This window comes from Zeugodacus cucurbitae, chromosome 2, assembly GCF_028554725.1.
Source record: "Zeugodacus cucurbitae isolate PBARC_wt_2022May chromosome 2, idZeuCucr1.2, whole genome shotgun sequence".
Taxonomy (NCBI): Eukaryota; Metazoa; Arthropoda; class Insecta; order Diptera; family Tephritidae; genus Zeugodacus; species Zeugodacus cucurbitae.
In genome coordinates, this window is record NC_071667.1 from 13,319,397 (window position 1) to 13,335,414 (window position 16,018).

The following is a 16,018-nucleotide window of genomic DNA, read 5'->3' on the forward strand; positions in this document are numbered from 1 at the left end:
TTAGGAAAGTTCAACTGTATAAAATTTGATAAGGATAAGGAATCTTATTACTGAATTACATTCTCATCTAATTTTGTTAAGATACTTCTCGTATTGACATATGATAAGTATACAATTGTATACAGATTTCTACCATACTTTAGAAACAGTTCCTATTCATAATGATGAAAATTTATAGTTGACTGATCATTCCTAAAAGAGATAAGTACTGCCTCAAAGTGTCTGAACTATCTATAGGAGATTACAAATAGATAAGACCGACAGGTAATCAATCTCCCAGAAACAAATTAAGAAATTTGCACAAATGAAACTGATAGAACAAACATCGGAGTAACGTATTCTTATTCAATCCAAGCGCATCACAACGGTGAGGGAGACAACAACAACCTATGATCGCAGCGATGATATATTTTTTAAGTGGGTATAGATAAATAAACTTTTATGTATATTCTAGAATATATGCAAGTGTGTTCATCGTTAAATCTTCTTATATATTTTTTATTTTATGCATTACTACATCACTTTACCAACTTCAAATTCTAAGCAATCAAATTGCGTAACTAATACATGGCGAATTTTGATATCAAGACAATTTTTGTATGTGTCGTATGTATGTACATTTATTTCACGTAAATTATCACTTCTATTTTTTTTTTTTTTGTTTTCATACAAATAATTTTGGTTCCTTTAAGTAAACTCGCAGCACCGTAATAAAAACCGAAATAAGCATTCCAATTGCATGAATTTTTCTTCAATAGGATGTTTACAAACAAGCTAAAATAGTTGACAGCACGAAGCTAATGCCAAGTGTTACGTAACCAGTTAAATAAACTTCAGTAATTTTCAGAAAACGGCCTGTATCCCACAACAAATGACGGACACCGCAGCAAGAGTGAAACGCTAGTGGAAATGCTAAAACAAACTTAAGTGCAACTAATGTCGCAGGACCCAAGTGCAATCCCTCGATAATAGTAACATAGTGGGAGATGTCGTGGGAAGACATCAATGCACCTAAGCCTAAAGCCCACGCATACCCAGTCAAAGCAAAACCTGTGCCTCGATGAGTGATTGATAACATAGATGTTAACTGTGGCTTATAGATGGTCAAATGTGGGGACAATTCACGTCCTAGACGTTGATTTTTCTCATCAAATGTTTCCGTTTGAATGGCCTCTGCTGCTGGTACGACTTTTAGAGACACTTGACGAGCTGGTGCAGCGACTTGCATCCTTTGAATTCCCTGGCGTAGGGCAGGTGATCGAATAAGTGAACGTGTTATGGCATACCTATATTGGTAAATACATCTATTATTAATATAAACTTTTTGCCGCAGCACTTACATTTTTGCTACTTTGCCCCAACTTTTCCTAGCGTATATATGTATGTGTATGTATGTCCACTTTGATTTTGCTGTCAAAGTTTTTTGTGCTTCTTGTTATCAACAGACTAACCATTCACAGTGATTAAAAAGCTTACTATACACAAACGAGACACCATTTATGTCAGGATAAGGAAACGTTTCATTTAAAATAATAGAACGAACTTTAAAAAACAGGAGTAAAAAAGCTATAGTCATAATCAGCGAATAACACACTAACGGCATACCCTGTATTCGATTGTATATGTATACATAACTTGTGACACTGGAAAATTAACAACTAAATACGATTACAAGGAAACTAACTTTGTTTAATGAATATAATTACATTTTGTTTTATTGTTTACAAAGATGCTAAGCCAATAGTTGTTAAGATGGTAGTTACTAGTGCAACATAACCAGTGCCGTAAATTCCTTTCAATGACAGGAAGCTTCCGGTTTCCCAAATCAACACACGGATACCACCGCATAAATGGTAAGAAAACGGAAAGGCAATCAAGAATTTTAGAATAAATAAGGAAGTTGAACCCAATTGTAAGCCATCCAGCATCGTAACAAAATGCGCATTATCGTGCGAAGATATTAATGCACCTATTCCTAGACCCCATGTATAAAGGGTCAGCAAAATGGAGCAAGCGCGATTTGATATGGACATAACCGAAGTCAATTGTGGTTTATAAATGCTTAAACTTGGTGAGATAAATCTTCCAAGGCGACGATTTTTTGTCTCATAATTTTCTTTTTGTTTTGGTGGTATAGTTTTTATTTTCATTTGCTGAGATGGTACTGTCCGCAGAGTTCGAACATATAACTTACACAAATTAAAATGTGCACAACTACGAGATAACATATTCCTAAAAGAGAAAAGTTAATAAGTATTTTTTATAAAACAATTTTTTAAAATAATAATTATGTTCATACTCACAGTGACAAATTCGTTTTTTCAAATATGAAGTGGCTAAAATTATATGATACGATTTTCTATAACTGCTATGATATTACAAAATTATTCCCATCTAGTGTAGTGCATGTTTCCTGAACAGCCCGTTAGATCACGATAACGCAACAATGGCAACGCATAATGGCACAATATTTTAATTTGTAGCTGTCTAAACATTATTTTAATCTAATTGATCAACGACAGGAGTGTCATTTCCACTGTCTGCAAATTGACCTCCGGTAAATTTTCATGAATATTGCAAAAACATGTTAACAAACACGGTATTTTGAGTATATAGAATTACCATCACTTAATTTTTGCAACTAATGTCTTTATTGTAGATTGATTAAACTTCTTAACTATTTGATATAATATTTGATAACTAAAATTTATCGTGAATAATTTATGAAAGAATGCAAAATATCATTCTAGTATAAAATCATTAGAAAATATTTAAAAATTCACGACAGTGAACATCTATTGTGGATGTGATGTATTACAATTGTAAATACAACTCTGGTAGTGTTTCTGAAATTCCGCTTTGTTTGTATTCTATTCTACTACCTTGACGGATTTTGCGTGGCAGCACTGTGTGTCAATCTTTCTTCATGTTCATCCTTTCTTTTTGTTGTTTGCTGTAGACGTGAGCGCGTGGCTCGGTGTGACTAATTTCGTGCAAAAGTCGGGAGTCTCGAATTTTCTTAGTTTTCAGACCTAAATAAAACCTACCGTAAAAATGAAAATCTACAAGGATATCATCACCGGCGACGAAATGTTTGCTGATACCTATAAAATGAAGCTAGTAGATGAAGTTATATACGAAGTTTACGGTAAATTGGTATCCCGTACTCAAGACGAAATTGTTATTGCGGGCTCCAACCCATCGGCTGAGGAAGCCGATGAAGGCACCGATTCCGCCGTCGAATCTGGCGTCGACGTGGTATTGAACCACCGTTTACAAGAGTGTTTCGCGTTCGGAGACAAAAAGTCATTCACACTCTACCTCAAAGACTATATGAAGAAGGTTTTGGCCAAATTGGAGGAAAATGCTCCTGACCAAGTTAATGTTTTCAAAACCAACATGAATAAGGTAATGAAGGAAATTCTTGGCCGCTTCAAAGACTTGCAGTTCTTCACTGGCGAATCAATGGACTGCGATGGTATGGTAGCCATGTGTGAATATCGTGACCTCGACGGTGTGAGTACACCCGTTCTCATGTTCTTCAAGCATGGACTCGAAGAGGAGAAGTGCTAAAAGGCAAACACCTAACAAAAGAATCACATCCCTTATATAAAATAATTATTTTTTTGTTTAGTAAATACCGTTTAGTTGAAATTGTAAAGATTTCTTTGACATATTGTTCAGATCAAAGGCGAATTTAAGATGTATCACTTATATTTTTGGTAAAATTTTGAATATTATAAACTGTAAAACCGTAATGCTCTTCAGTGTAACTAAAAACAATTATGTATTTTAATTTTTATACGAATCATCAATAACACTTCTCCATCTATGCTGCTTTACTGCACGATCTGGTAGGTTTGTAAAAGATAAAACATTCTGCAGCGTATACTCGAGTAATTTTTATACAAATTTTGGTTTTTATTATTAATTTGTTTAAGTAAGAAGATACAACAAAGATGAAAACTGCTTATTGTAAAAAAACGAAACTGCTATTTTGAAAAAATATATTAAAAAATACGCAAAATAACGTTACGGACAAATTAAAGAAAACCATAAACAATCAAAAACGACTTTTCATTTTCATCAAATGTGTGTCTGTACATAACCTCAACAAGGTAATTAGGTCGTTGGCAAAAATTTGTGGCGTCGGCAATCCGCGTCACTGTTGCAGTCAATATCAGTGCAAACAAAATGGCGAAGCACGGAATATCTTCGCTTCCCAGATAGACGGGATCTATTCAAGTGATAAGCAACAACTTTTAATTTTAAGAAACATCTATCTGTGCTAATTTTTCAGTACAACCACAAAGAAAGGTCATTGGCGCATAATAATATATGAAAGTATGGCACAACAACAATGCGGGGTGTGTATTTGTATTTGCTATTTACTTTTGTTTGTATTCGTAGCTAAATACATGACTGTGGAATAAAAATATGCACAATCAATACATCCATCTGTTGCGTACATATGCACATACGTATGTATATCGCTAAATGTACTCAAACCGTGAGTACCATGTAGGAAAAAATATCTTTTAAAAATATACAACCATTATCGGTAAGTTCTTAAACTTACCCAAATCAATCGACCCCAATAGATGAGTATATATTGTTTATATGTATGTGGTCGATTTAGGATTTTGTGAAATTTTTTACATATTTTGATAATTTGAATACAGATGAATGTCGATTTCTTAGTATAAATTTTATTTTTATCTTGTATAAGTTTGTAATACGTACATCATATCGTTTAATATACACTGTTTTAATTATCTAATTGTTAAGCTTCGTCAAAATCGAATGATGACTTTATAATTATGTACTTAAAGACATTTAAATACGTGTATTTTTTTACATGTATATGCGTAATAATTACTGCGCGAAATTATTCAAGGATTTGATCACTCGTTGTAGTTAAAATAATGTTGATCAACTTTCGACTAATTCTTGAATTGGAATGGTTTCACTAAAATAATTCATTAAATAGGATCCTTAATAAAGGAATACTCAAGATTTTCGTAATTACTCAATTTCATTATTTCGTACATTCACACAATCATATTAAAATAAATATTACTACACCTAACAAAATCTGTTACAAACGCATATTAAAAAATAAATTAGTAGAAAACATGATTTCATTGATAAATCTTTTTTTGGAAAATTTATCTAAATTATCTATAAATATCCTATACATGACAAATTAGTAACTTACTAATAATTTAATGCGGAGAAATGCATAGAGCTTACTTTAAGTATTTAAAGAATAAACAAGTTTCGTTCTCATATGCTTAATCCCCATTTAATGGATTTAAGATATACACATAGATTATTATGTCGGTCAGATGCAATCCGTTATAGTCGGTCATTATCATACATAATCTAACTGTATATATATTTGTTTAACACCAATAGACTCAAAGATCATGCGCGCATGCGTCACCACATATTTGGGATCTACATTTTTGGAAACCTCTAATTTAATTGCACCCACATAGACATCCGAACATAATGTCCAAAAGTGAGGATCTTGCACAGCGTAAACTCCTGCCAATCCAGTCACCTTTTGATAGCACTGGGGCAGCGCACGATCCAGAGCTGATGGTTGCCGTTGCATTAGTATAAGTATTGATTCTTTTATAAGACCCAGCACGCTCATAGCGATGAGCAAAGCTATGAATATTGAGCAAATGGGATCGGCAATCATCCAGCCGAACATTTGCATTAGCACCGCTGAGACAATAACACCTACAGAGCCAAGAGTATCGGCTAATATATGTAGAAAAACTCCACGCATAATTTGTGAATTGCTCCCAGAGATGTCGTCAGCGATGGCATGCGAATGTCCATGTCCACCGCCATGACTATGACCATGTCCTATAAATATATGTAAATATTAATGCTAAATATTCATTACATTTCATATGCGTACTTACCAACATCCAATGTTATCGCTTGTTGATTGTGATTATTTATATCAATGTGATTGTTTATACCATGAGAATGCCCATGACCACCACCGCCGTGAGAGTGACCATGTCCACCGCCCCCTCCGTGGGAATGACCATGTCCGTGTTGAAACGCATATATACCAACGAGATTCACTAGCAGCCCTAGTACTGATACTACAAACAGTCTTTCGTGTTTCACCTCTGGTGGTTCAATTAAGCGTTCAACACCTTCTGATAGAATGAAGAAAGCGATGAACAGTAAAAAAAGACTGTTAACGAAGCCTGCTAACACTTCTGCGCGCACATAGCCGTAAGAGAATTTATCATTTGCTTTCCACTTAGTAATCACCGAAGCAGCTAATCCAGCCAACAGACCGGTACAATCAAAGAACATATGAAATGAGTCCGATATAAGCCCTGTAACAAAGAGTTGATAATTTATACACTGTATAAACGTTAAGGCTGCTAGACCAGCCCTATATATATAGACAAGACCTATAAAATTTTAGTATTATTATACAAATATACTATTAACATAGAAGAAATTGATGATATACATATCATTTTAATTATCCAAATAATACCCCATAAATTTTAACTTTATTATACTATTTAGTTTTAATAAGAAAGGTAGCGCAATTATTTTCTCATATAATTTTAGCTTGCTTTTAAAATATTATAAATAAATTCTATGGGAATAATGATGAATTCTAGGCAAAATGAAAATTCGTCAAGAAACATATACATCCAATTACACATATATTAATGAAAATATGAACACGTGAATGCAAACTACCAAATAAAGTTGTTGGAACACGATAATACAAAAGCAAGTGAGAGCTGATAAGATTACTCTTATACTTAATTACTTAAGATTTACTAAATTTGAGCAATAAATAAAGCAACTTGGTGTATTGCTGATAAATACAATTGTTACGATAGTATACGAGTACAGCTTACCTAAACTATTTGTCCATATGCCATAAAATAGTTCCACGAAGGCAAAACTTAAATTAAGTAACAGGAAGAGAAAAAGATTTCTTGAATTGCGATCCGAAAATATGAGACGCTTCCAACCGTTCAATTTTTCCTTGATACGATAGCTAAAATTGCTCCGATCCTTGTGCGTTAACGGTATCATTATATCTAAGCAGTTATATGTGTTTCTCTAATTTGTAAGCTGTGCTGCAATTATAACAAAAAGAATATATCATAAAATTTCATTATTCTGCCAAAATAATATTACTTTATATTAACTTGCATACGTGTTGTTATTGGTGTCTGCGAACGAGTAGAACTGCTTTTAGGTCTTGTTTAAACTTTTGTGTATTATATTTGTTGCTTTCAGTGGTTCTGTTGATCTTTCTCTCTTTTGACACTCTCTAAAGCTTATACATAGGAAGTTTGTATTATTTAATGACCGTTTCTATTTAATACTAATAACATTTACTTTAATAATTATATTTCTATTCTAAAATACACTAATGTAGACGAAATTAAGCATTTAATTTATTTTACTTAGTCGAGTTATCAAAATTAATTTATCGGAGCTTTCGTTTTGAAGTGACGTTTTGTTTAATGTGATGACGTTTATACTTGAAAAGTCGTTTATATTCTTCTTTATATCATAGTTCACAAAAGAGCTTACAGAGAAAAAATATAATAATATTTGAAATTAATTTTTTATTTCTTTATGAATCCAGCAATGTTGAGATAAGAAATGTCATGAATGTAATTTACTAGTTAGAAAGTCTAATGAAAATATCAGAGAAATAAAATTAAAAACTGTTGTATTAGCTGACCATTATATATTACCATCAAAACATCATAATTAACAGTGCTACACATTTTAGCAATTATATATCAAAACTATACAGGCAACTCACATATGGTAAGAAATTTATCAAATATGGATTCTACGTATTCTAGGTTGAAACGATTTTCTATGTGAACGTATTAGAAATTATTACCACTAATAATAAAACACAAACAGAAATGTATGTATATTTCGTAGAAAACTATTAAATATTTACGACAATAATATACTGCAAAGATGTAAATCTAAAACCTTCAATAAACATAAATAAAATGTTCAACATTCAAATACGATATATATACGGTACGATTAATTGTCACATTATGCACTCGACTTTTAACAACTCTGTGTTAATTTAACATAAATCTATTGTGAATGATTGGTGTCCAATGAAAATTGTGTTTTGGTAGCACTGACAATTTCCGGCCTCCATCTTTTTGCTTTGGGTTTCTCACGATGGTGAGTCGCTAGCTGCCGTTTTCTGCATTTATTTTTGCCAAAAAAGTTTTGTTTCTGTGCCAAAGTCTTCAACAATGTGATAATTGATTAATGCATTAACCAAAATTAAATCTTAGTAATGATGTGATAATTGGGATATACCAGTTTTGTAATATTTCAAAAAATGTGCAATGCACTTCGGCACATGGTTATGTTGAGCTCAATAGCACTTTGTGGTAAAAGAAACAAAACTTAAAGGCTGTGAAATATCCCCAACTGGGTTAATTTAAAGCACTAACTAACGTGAATTTAAAATTTACAGCCACCAAAGAAGGACGCGAAATCGTCGGCTAAACAGCCTCAAAAGACACAAAAGAAGAAGGAGGGAAGTGGTGGCGGTAAAGCCAAGAAGAAGAAGTGGTCCAAAGGCAAAGTCAGGGACAAGTTGAACAATCAAATTCTTTTCGACAAAGCCACCTATGAAAAACTATACAAGGAAGTGCCACAATACAAACTTATCACTCCTTCGGTGGTATCTGAACGTTTGAAGATTCGTGGTTCACTCGCCAAAAGAGCGCTTGTGGAATTACGTGACAAAGGTAAACATAATTATTAAGATTTATATAGAAAATTATTTTAATTTCTTTTTATTATTTATTTATTTGTAGGTCTGATTAAACAGGTCGTGCAGCACCATTCCCAGGTGATCTATACACGTGCAACCAAGGGTGATGATGCGTAAATATTTTACCTTTCTTTGCAACAATACTAAATGTATTTTATAGCTTTGATGGTAGAATAAACTAATTCGTTTCCTTTTATAAGTAGAATTTTGTCAATATTTTTATTTAAAAATGTAATGAGTATGGAATCGTCGATAAAGGGTTGGAGCGTTTTAATCGATATAATGCAATAAGCTATGCTGCGGATTGTAGACAGTTTGCTTAAGTTTTTCTACGTATTTGCGCACAATTAAAGTTTCAACTTTATAAATCAATTTTTGTTTTTCTTAAGCAAGTAAGAAAACAACAATTGAATATCGATGCATAATTGCTGAAGAAAATGTTCGACATGCTATCGATTGTAAGTTCTTGTGAAGATGAAAATCCAATCAGATTCTGTGACTCCAGTGAAAATCAAATTTGGTTTGCCATTCTGATAACTAAGCAAATATGTCTTGGATTTCCTGAATAGTATTAGTTTGGTACAGATTTGAGCAAAGAATATTATGTGAAATGATAAGAATTTATTTAATAAATTAAGATTTGAGCATAAAAGTTTGCGAATAGTAAAAAACAGCTTAGTATTAAAATTTACTTTTGAGAAAGGCATAACAGCTAAAATATATATTGATTCTGCAACAAGTCTCTTAAGTGCAATAGTTGAAATATAAATACAATGAAAAATTAAGCAAAGTTTCGGTATTATCGCTCAATCGAGCAATTATAGCCCTCTTTCTCTTTGATAGTTCCAGTATTAAAACTGCATCCAAGAATTTAATGATTTAATTTGAAAGAATATCAAAGTATAGATCGGTTTTAATTTATGCTTATTTGTAAAAATGCAAAAACAATTATAGAAAAGATAATATGGAGATTTCACAGAATCTATACTAATAATCTAATTATTCTTGTTTAAAAATTCAATAGGAAAATTATTAAATTTTCACTGGCTTTCAAACTTCTGAAAAAGTTTTGCATCACCATATAATAAATATCAAGAAAGACAGAATTTAAACAGTACACTGGAATCTTCAACTATATCCGATATTATTAAAATGTATACTCAGTAAAATAAGTAAAATATATTTATGCTCTAATCACTGTTATTTAAAAATTCAGCTACCAAATCTTCAAAAAGCCACACTGACTTTCAAACTTTTAAAAGAAAATGGCATCACTTATTATATTATCAATTAATGCAGTGTGAGATTTTTGTTATATAGCTTTTTTAATATTTTTGCAATTAATTTTTTTATTGTTAATAAATTTTTCCACCAAAATAAGATATATATTTTATAGTTACTTTGATTGTCTCGCATTAAATTCACATTGTTTTTATAACTTCCAACCAAATAATTCAATATAATTTTTATGGTTCTATATAATCGTTCGATCTTCATTTGAAGGTTTCAAAAATAACTAATTTTATCTAGATACTGATATATAAATTTAAAAGATTTCGAATCTATTATGCATTGGAATTTGTTTAGTTACTTTTAATAAAAAAAAAATCATAATATAATACAACCCTACATAGAGTTGCAAGGCCACATTAATCAAAAATTTAACATTTTTAACCAGTAGAGGGCGACATTGTACGTCTGTCATGTGATGAGTAAAGTTTTTCTCGGTCACCTGTCACTAAAATAGTCTTGGTATTTTGTGAGTTTTTTCTGCCAGTATTTTTTACAATTTTTCTTCAGATTTCTGCGTAGTTAAGAAAACGTTTTTATATAATAATAACTAATTGCAGATAAACCGTGAAAAACTTGCAGAATGGCCCAGGTACGCAGTGTTGTTCTCCACACATTCTGGTGGCTCTTTTTGGCCACTAGCATAGTGCTCATCTTGCAATTCGTTCTCACTGGCAAAGGCGAACGTGTGAGTGTTGGTTGGTTCCTTGCTTCTACATCACCTTATATGTGGGCATGTCTCGGAATCGGCTTGTCTGTGGCATTATCTGTGGTGGGAGCTGCTCTGGGCATTCACACAACAGGCACCAGCATTGTCGGCGGTGGTGTGAAAGCTCCACGAATAAAGACAAAGAATTTAATTTCGGTTATCTTCTGTGAGGCTGTAGCTATTTATGGGCTTATCACTGCTATCGTTTTATCCGGATTGTTGGAATCGTTTACAATGTCCGCAGCATTGGACAATCAATCTGTAATGAATAATAACTGGTTTGGAGGATACGTAATGTTTGGTGCCGGATTGGCAGTCGGTTTGGTGAACTTGTTCTGTGGTATTGCTGTTGGCGTTGTTGGTTCCGGAGCTGCGCTTGCTGATGCAGCTAATTCAGCGCTATTTGTGAAAATTCTGATTGTGGAAATTTTCGGTTCAGCTATTGGACTTTTCGGTCTGATTGTAGGCATATACATGACGTCCAAAGTTAAAATGGGTGATAAGAAAGACTAAATTAAAAGATGCGATGCAGGAAATTGGTACGAGCAATTAAAAGACAGAACACAGCTCAAAGAAAAGTACCATCAACATATACTAAATTAGTCACCATGCTCTTAACAGCAATCAAAAATTCCAGACAAAAACAATGATGAAGTTTTTCTCTTATTCTTTGTTTTTGGATTATACTTATTATCAAATCGTATTAGATGTACATATTTTGATTAGTAAAATTAAAGTTTATCAATATAAAAGAGCACAATGGATCACTGCAATTCGAAATAAGCCACAATTTACCAAACTCATTCCACATTAGACAAATATTTGATGAGCCAAGTATTTAATTTTCATAATTTCGATATACATATGCCAATAGGCTTGCGAAATGAATTGAATGCACTGCTCAACAGCAAATAATAAATTCAATAATAAACGAAAAACAAAACATAATGAAATTACGACCACCAGACTATCGATTCTCTCGTTGGGGACAAACTACAAAATCTGCTACAAACATAATCGACTTCGGTGTCATCAAATCACACAGCGTCTTGGACATAGTTACAGTGTTTCACAGTGTTGTCTTAAGTTTATTATTTGTTAAATTAATTAAGTTAAGATAAGTTCGTCCATTCAAGTCCGATTCAAACGCATTTCAATAGTTTAATATTAGTAACTTGTACATAAGTATCAGCATCAAATAATATCTATACATACATTGAATACATGTGTATGTGTTTCAATTTACTTACTTATACCTTGAAATTCGATTTGAATCCACTTGGTGACGAACCATACGATATCATTATCAATAACCATTGAAACAAGTGTGTGTTTCCTTTTTATAAATTATTTATTGTTAATGTATAAATGAATGCCCATAATTATTTTATACATTTAACTGCGTATTAAGATTTATTGTATGTATTAAATAATCCACTGTATAAAACGGCATATGTTAATGTATAAACAAATTTAACGAAAGTATTCAACAATAAATTTATGTTGCTGGTTCTCTTTAAAGAAATCTCATTTTCTTTTTAATTGATAAATCTTCCATTATGTTAATTTCTCTTAATAGTATTCATGTACATACATCGATGTAAACTCCTACTCCAACTCTTTTCATATATCCTCAACTATAAAATCACTCCAAACAAGTTCTGAATTAGATTCACTCAAGTGGGGAACCTCTTCATATGATAGATTACAAAAGCTGTTTTCAGGAACTTTGGAAAGAAAGTAACTATCACCTTCCAACATGCTATTCTCAAGCATATACTTGGCGGATTCATCTTCCATTGGTTCATTTTTTACATTTAAAACTTCCAAATTTTTTTCATTGGATATGGTTTCCTCTTCAGGCTGTGGAATGGCATGTCTATCCATATGCGCCTTGAGAGAATACCTTTTTATAAAGGTCTTTCCGCATATATTGCATTTATACTTCCTTTCGCCAGTATGTATACGCTCGTGATTCTTTAAATCACATAGCTGAGCAAAGCTCCGATTACAGGTCATGCATTGATATGGTTTTTCTCCAGTATGTGTTCGCATATGCAATTGTAAGAGGAAGACACGTGAGAACCGTTTTTGGCATAAGGTGCAAGAATGAGGTTTTTCTCCAGTGTGCGTCCGCATGTGCGCCGTCAAATTGCTGGTTTCATAGAAAGTTTTATGGCATATTGAACATGAATAATCCGGCATTCGGCCGTGACGTTTCAAGTGCATTGTATAAGCTGATTGAGTTTTGAAAGCTTTGACACAATGTTCACATTTGTATGGCCTTTCTCCGGTATGTGTACGTAGGTGCATGGTAAGAGCGAAGTTTGACTGCATTTGTTTGCCACAGTATACGCATTCCCGCTGAGATGAGATTGACACTGTCTTATTCGTAGAATTGTTATTTGCTGGATAACTCTGATCATTGGATTTTACACAACTAATACTATGATTTATGTACGTGTTCTCAAAAGAAAACGTGTGACTACAATTCGGACAGGTATATGGTTGCAATAAAAAGTGCACTTTTTCCAAATGTCTTTGAAGATTAGCTGCCTGTATGAAAACTGCACCGCAGGAGTCGCAAGTAAATTTTGTTTCCTGCCGGAAAAGAAAATTTTTATAACAATTCTATAAACGATTACACAAAGCTTACATTTATATGTGTAGCATTACTTTCTGTGCTCCCGATATCATTACTTAAGTTTATATTTGGTATATGAATTTCTTGTTTTTGCTCTTCTTCACACGTGATGCTTTCAAAATATTCCATGACCTGCCACTCTTCACTGGTTTCTTCTATTATATCAATGCCATTTAAATTAGTATCAATGACTTCCTCACATTGAGGTATAATTGTACCATCCAACTGTGTATTGGTCGAGGCCTGCTCTTCAACATTTTTTTCATTCAAATTCGTTTCTACAAAACTATCTGGATGAACTTCTATAATATGATCCCTTTCGTTTAATAATTGGGCAATCGGTGAAACGTCAGTGGCAGTAGAAAGTATTTCATTGTCCTTGTCTTCTAATTTGTTTGGTTCACATTCTGCAATTTCTGCTGGGTTCTCCCAGGGAGCAGCTGCTAGTAGTTGTTGCGCTCGTTCGCATTTCTCGCGAAATTTCGCAGCCACCAGTAATTCAGTCGTACATTCCTTGCATAGATATTTTGGAAGATTATCCGAATTTTCCACCTAAATTGTAATAAATATATAACAATAATTATATCTAAGACGAATATACTATACTTTAATTCCACCACAGCGTTCCAGTAATGTGATTAGATCCGATTGAAAATCTTCAATAACTCCACCGTCGAAAATATGAATCATTAACTCTTCAAGTTGCAGACAAACTCTACAACAGACCTCTACTTCAGAACCATTTCCTGATGTATTCTGCTCTTCGGAATTCATCCCAAGGAGTTTAAAATGGTAGCGCATTGAATCGTTTTGTGCTTTCCTCGATATATTTACGTATGGTGCACAAGGGAAGGAAAAAACTCAGTCTTTAGTAAATAACGGCGGTACATTTTGTGAACAATGGCGCCGTAAATTAAACAGCTGATACGAATAAGTTATAGAACAATGAAGCAAAATAAAAATTTAAAAATAGATAGTTATAAAAATAATAATAAATAAACTTGCAGATCAATGGCGTCGAGTGATAATACTAAGGATTGTTTGGCTTGCCGATTAATTAGTGGTTTCGGACTTATTGCAATGGGAGCATACATTTTTTCACAATCTAAAAATCGTAAGAGGTTGGAAATGAATACTATGCGTTTGATTTCGGGAAGTAAGTTAATGACATTTATCATTGTATAAATTTAATATTAATACCGATGTATATTCTCCTGTTGTATAGGTGTTGTGTTCCTAGGTTTGGCGAGACTATCCAATTCAAGTTTTCTGAAATCAAGTAACTCGGACGTCTAATCGCCAAAACTGACATTTCGACAGACTTGAATTCTATGGATCTGGAATTCTTTGTTTTCAGGATTTGTCTATTTATTGACATAATAATTTTATGTACATTTGTACATTTTGACTAAAATGTTAATATTGAGTCTATATGTACTAACTAAACACTAAACTCTGCCTAAGCTTTTTGCTATCTATAACAACAACAATAAGTAAAAATCATTCATACGAATTTTATGTTTAATAGTATTCTTATATTATTCATCGTCACTTTCTTCTTCTACATCAGAATTATCTCGTGCAGCACCGCTGTCTACGTCATCATCTTCATCCCAGTGTTTTACTTTTTTATTTGTCATAAAATCTTCTCGAAGTACACTCCACTCCGACTTTTTCTTCTTGTGTGTGGTGGACGACATTTGATCATCTTCATCACTGCTATCTTCATTTTTAACAGCATTGTCTACCGCTTCTGATTTCGCCCGATTGCCACTCATAAGAACATCTAAAAATTTTCTTTTACTGATATTATTTAAAACTGCATCTTTTCGACTATCTAAAGGTCCTGCGGCATCTAATTGCTGTTGGATGTCTTTTTGTTGTATGCGAACTGCATTAAACAACTGGACAACACCACGAGTTGCAACCTTTCGCAATATGCGTTCACGTTCAATATCCTTCCAGGAGGGCTTTACTCGCAATTCCAGTGGTACATTTTTACGATGTTTGATTTGATCATCAATTTCTTCTTTTATGGGTTTCACATCTGTTTTCTCTTCACCTTCAACTTCGAAACCATAATCCGAACCTTTTGATTTCAATTTATCGCCTGGTTTTATCTTTTTTGCACGCGATAATACCAATGTTTTCTTTGTTTTTGGCTTGGATGTGTTAAGAACTTTGGCTATACAATCCGCCCATCCCGTATTGCCTTCTGTTTCATCCTCGGGCTCTTCTTCGCTAGAATCTTCAACTTCCGAATCATCTGGCACTTGTTCTTTTGGTAAAGCTAATTATATGGAAAATTGTTTAACAAAAATTACATACATATATTCATAGAAGGTAATCTTACAATTTGAACTATTTCTTTTCTTTATGTTGGATAAAGCCATCACGGTTTGCTGGTATGTTTTAATCGTTGTTGAATCTTGCACGTTTTTAGTTTATTTACGACTGTCAAATTTCCAACAATTCCAGCATTGACAGAAAGCCGATAATTTTATTTACATCTGTTTTGTGTTCTCTTATCGATATTTTGGCG

The 16,018-nt window shown here is 33.0% G+C and overlaps 8 protein-coding genes across 13 annotated transcripts; 4 read left to right on the forward strand and 4 right to left on the reverse strand.

Moving 5' to 3' along the window:
- Window positions 1-470: 470 nt before the first annotated feature.
- On the reverse strand, window positions 471-1,494 carry LOC105219166 (succinate dehydrogenase cytochrome b560 subunit, mitochondrial). The gene is made up of 2 exons (XM_011195136.3): window positions 1,341-1,494; window positions 471-1,286 (listed from the first exon to the last, which is right to left on the reverse strand). Coding segments are annotated over exons 1-2 (525 nt in total). The 5' UTR covers window positions 1,343-1,494; the 3' UTR covers window positions 471-763.
- A 1,427-nt stretch (window positions 1,495-2,921) lies between these two features.
- On the forward strand, window positions 2,922-4,070 carry LOC105219167 (translationally-controlled tumor protein homolog). Its single transcript, XM_011195137.3, has one exon. It carries the CDS (start codon window positions 3,055-3,057, stop codon window positions 3,571-3,573), a length of 519 nt encoding a protein of 172 aa, XP_011193439.1. The 5' UTR covers window positions 2,922-3,054; the 3' UTR covers window positions 3,574-4,070.
- On the reverse strand, window positions 3,613-7,543 carry LOC105219168 (zinc transporter 7-A). Of its 6 annotated transcripts, none has more exons than XM_054228431.1 (5): window positions 7,405-7,530; window positions 7,220-7,342; window positions 6,915-7,139; window positions 5,940-6,371; window positions 3,613-5,880 (listed from the first exon to the last, which is right to left on the reverse strand). In XM_054228431.1, the coding sequence occupies exons 3-5, from the start codon at window positions 7,093-7,095 to the stop codon at window positions 5,375-5,377; spliced, it is 1,119 nt and encodes a 372-aa protein (XP_054084406.1). In that variant the 5' UTR covers window positions 7,096-7,139; window positions 7,220-7,342; window positions 7,405-7,530; the 3' UTR covers window positions 3,613-5,374. The 6 variants fall into 6 exon arrangements, with proteins under 6 accessions (XP_054084406.1, XP_054084417.1, XP_054084421.1 ...); XM_054228442.1 differs by having other exon boundaries at window positions 7,201-7,342; XM_054228446.1 differs by having other exon boundaries at window positions 6,000-6,371; window positions 7,220-7,543.
- A 533-nt stretch (window positions 7,544-8,076) lies between these two features.
- On the forward strand, window positions 8,077-9,038 carry LOC105219170 (40S ribosomal protein S25). Its single transcript, XM_011195141.3, has 3 exons — window positions 8,077-8,229; window positions 8,531-8,807; window positions 8,877-9,038. Exons 1-3 carry the CDS (start codon window positions 8,227-8,229, stop codon window positions 8,948-8,950), a joined length of 354 nt encoding a protein of 117 aa, XP_011193443.1. The 5' UTR covers window positions 8,077-8,226; the 3' UTR covers window positions 8,951-9,038.
- A 1,395-nt stretch (window positions 9,039-10,433) lies between these two features.
- On the forward strand, window positions 10,434-12,357 carry LOC105219171 (V-type proton ATPase 21 kDa proteolipid subunit c''). The gene is made up of 2 exons (XM_011195142.3): window positions 10,434-10,592; window positions 10,684-12,357. Exon 2 carries the CDS (start codon window positions 10,707-10,709, stop codon window positions 11,343-11,345), a length of 639 nt encoding a protein of 212 aa, XP_011193444.1. The 5' UTR covers window positions 10,434-10,592; window positions 10,684-10,706; the 3' UTR covers window positions 11,346-12,357.
- LOC105219172 (zinc finger protein ZFP2) lies at window positions 11,648-14,277 on the reverse strand. The gene is made up of 3 exons (XM_011195143.3): window positions 14,083-14,277; window positions 13,489-14,028; window positions 11,648-13,433 (listed from the first exon to the last, which is right to left on the reverse strand). Exons 1-3 carry the CDS (start codon window positions 14,275-14,277, stop codon window positions 12,456-12,458), a joined length of 1,713 nt encoding a protein of 570 aa, XP_011193445.1. The 3' UTR covers window positions 11,648-12,455.
- A 58-nt stretch (window positions 14,278-14,335) lies between these two features.
- LOC105219173 (uncharacterized) lies at window positions 14,336-15,001 on the forward strand. The gene is made up of 2 exons (XM_011195145.3): window positions 14,336-14,632; window positions 14,702-15,001. Exons 1-2 carry the CDS (start codon window positions 14,488-14,490, stop codon window positions 14,770-14,772), a joined length of 216 nt encoding a protein of 71 aa, XP_011193447.1. The 5' UTR covers window positions 14,336-14,487; the 3' UTR covers window positions 14,773-15,001.
- Window positions 14,990-15,980, reverse strand: LOC105219174 (RRP15-like protein). Its single transcript, XM_011195146.3, has 2 exons — window positions 15,830-15,980; window positions 14,990-15,766 (listed from the first exon to the last, which is right to left on the reverse strand). The coding sequence occupies exons 1-2, from the start codon at window positions 15,867-15,869 to the stop codon at window positions 15,015-15,017; spliced, it is 792 nt and encodes a 263-aa protein (XP_011193448.2). The 5' UTR covers window positions 15,870-15,980; the 3' UTR covers window positions 14,990-15,014.
- Window positions 15,981-16,018: the final 38 nt, after the last annotated feature.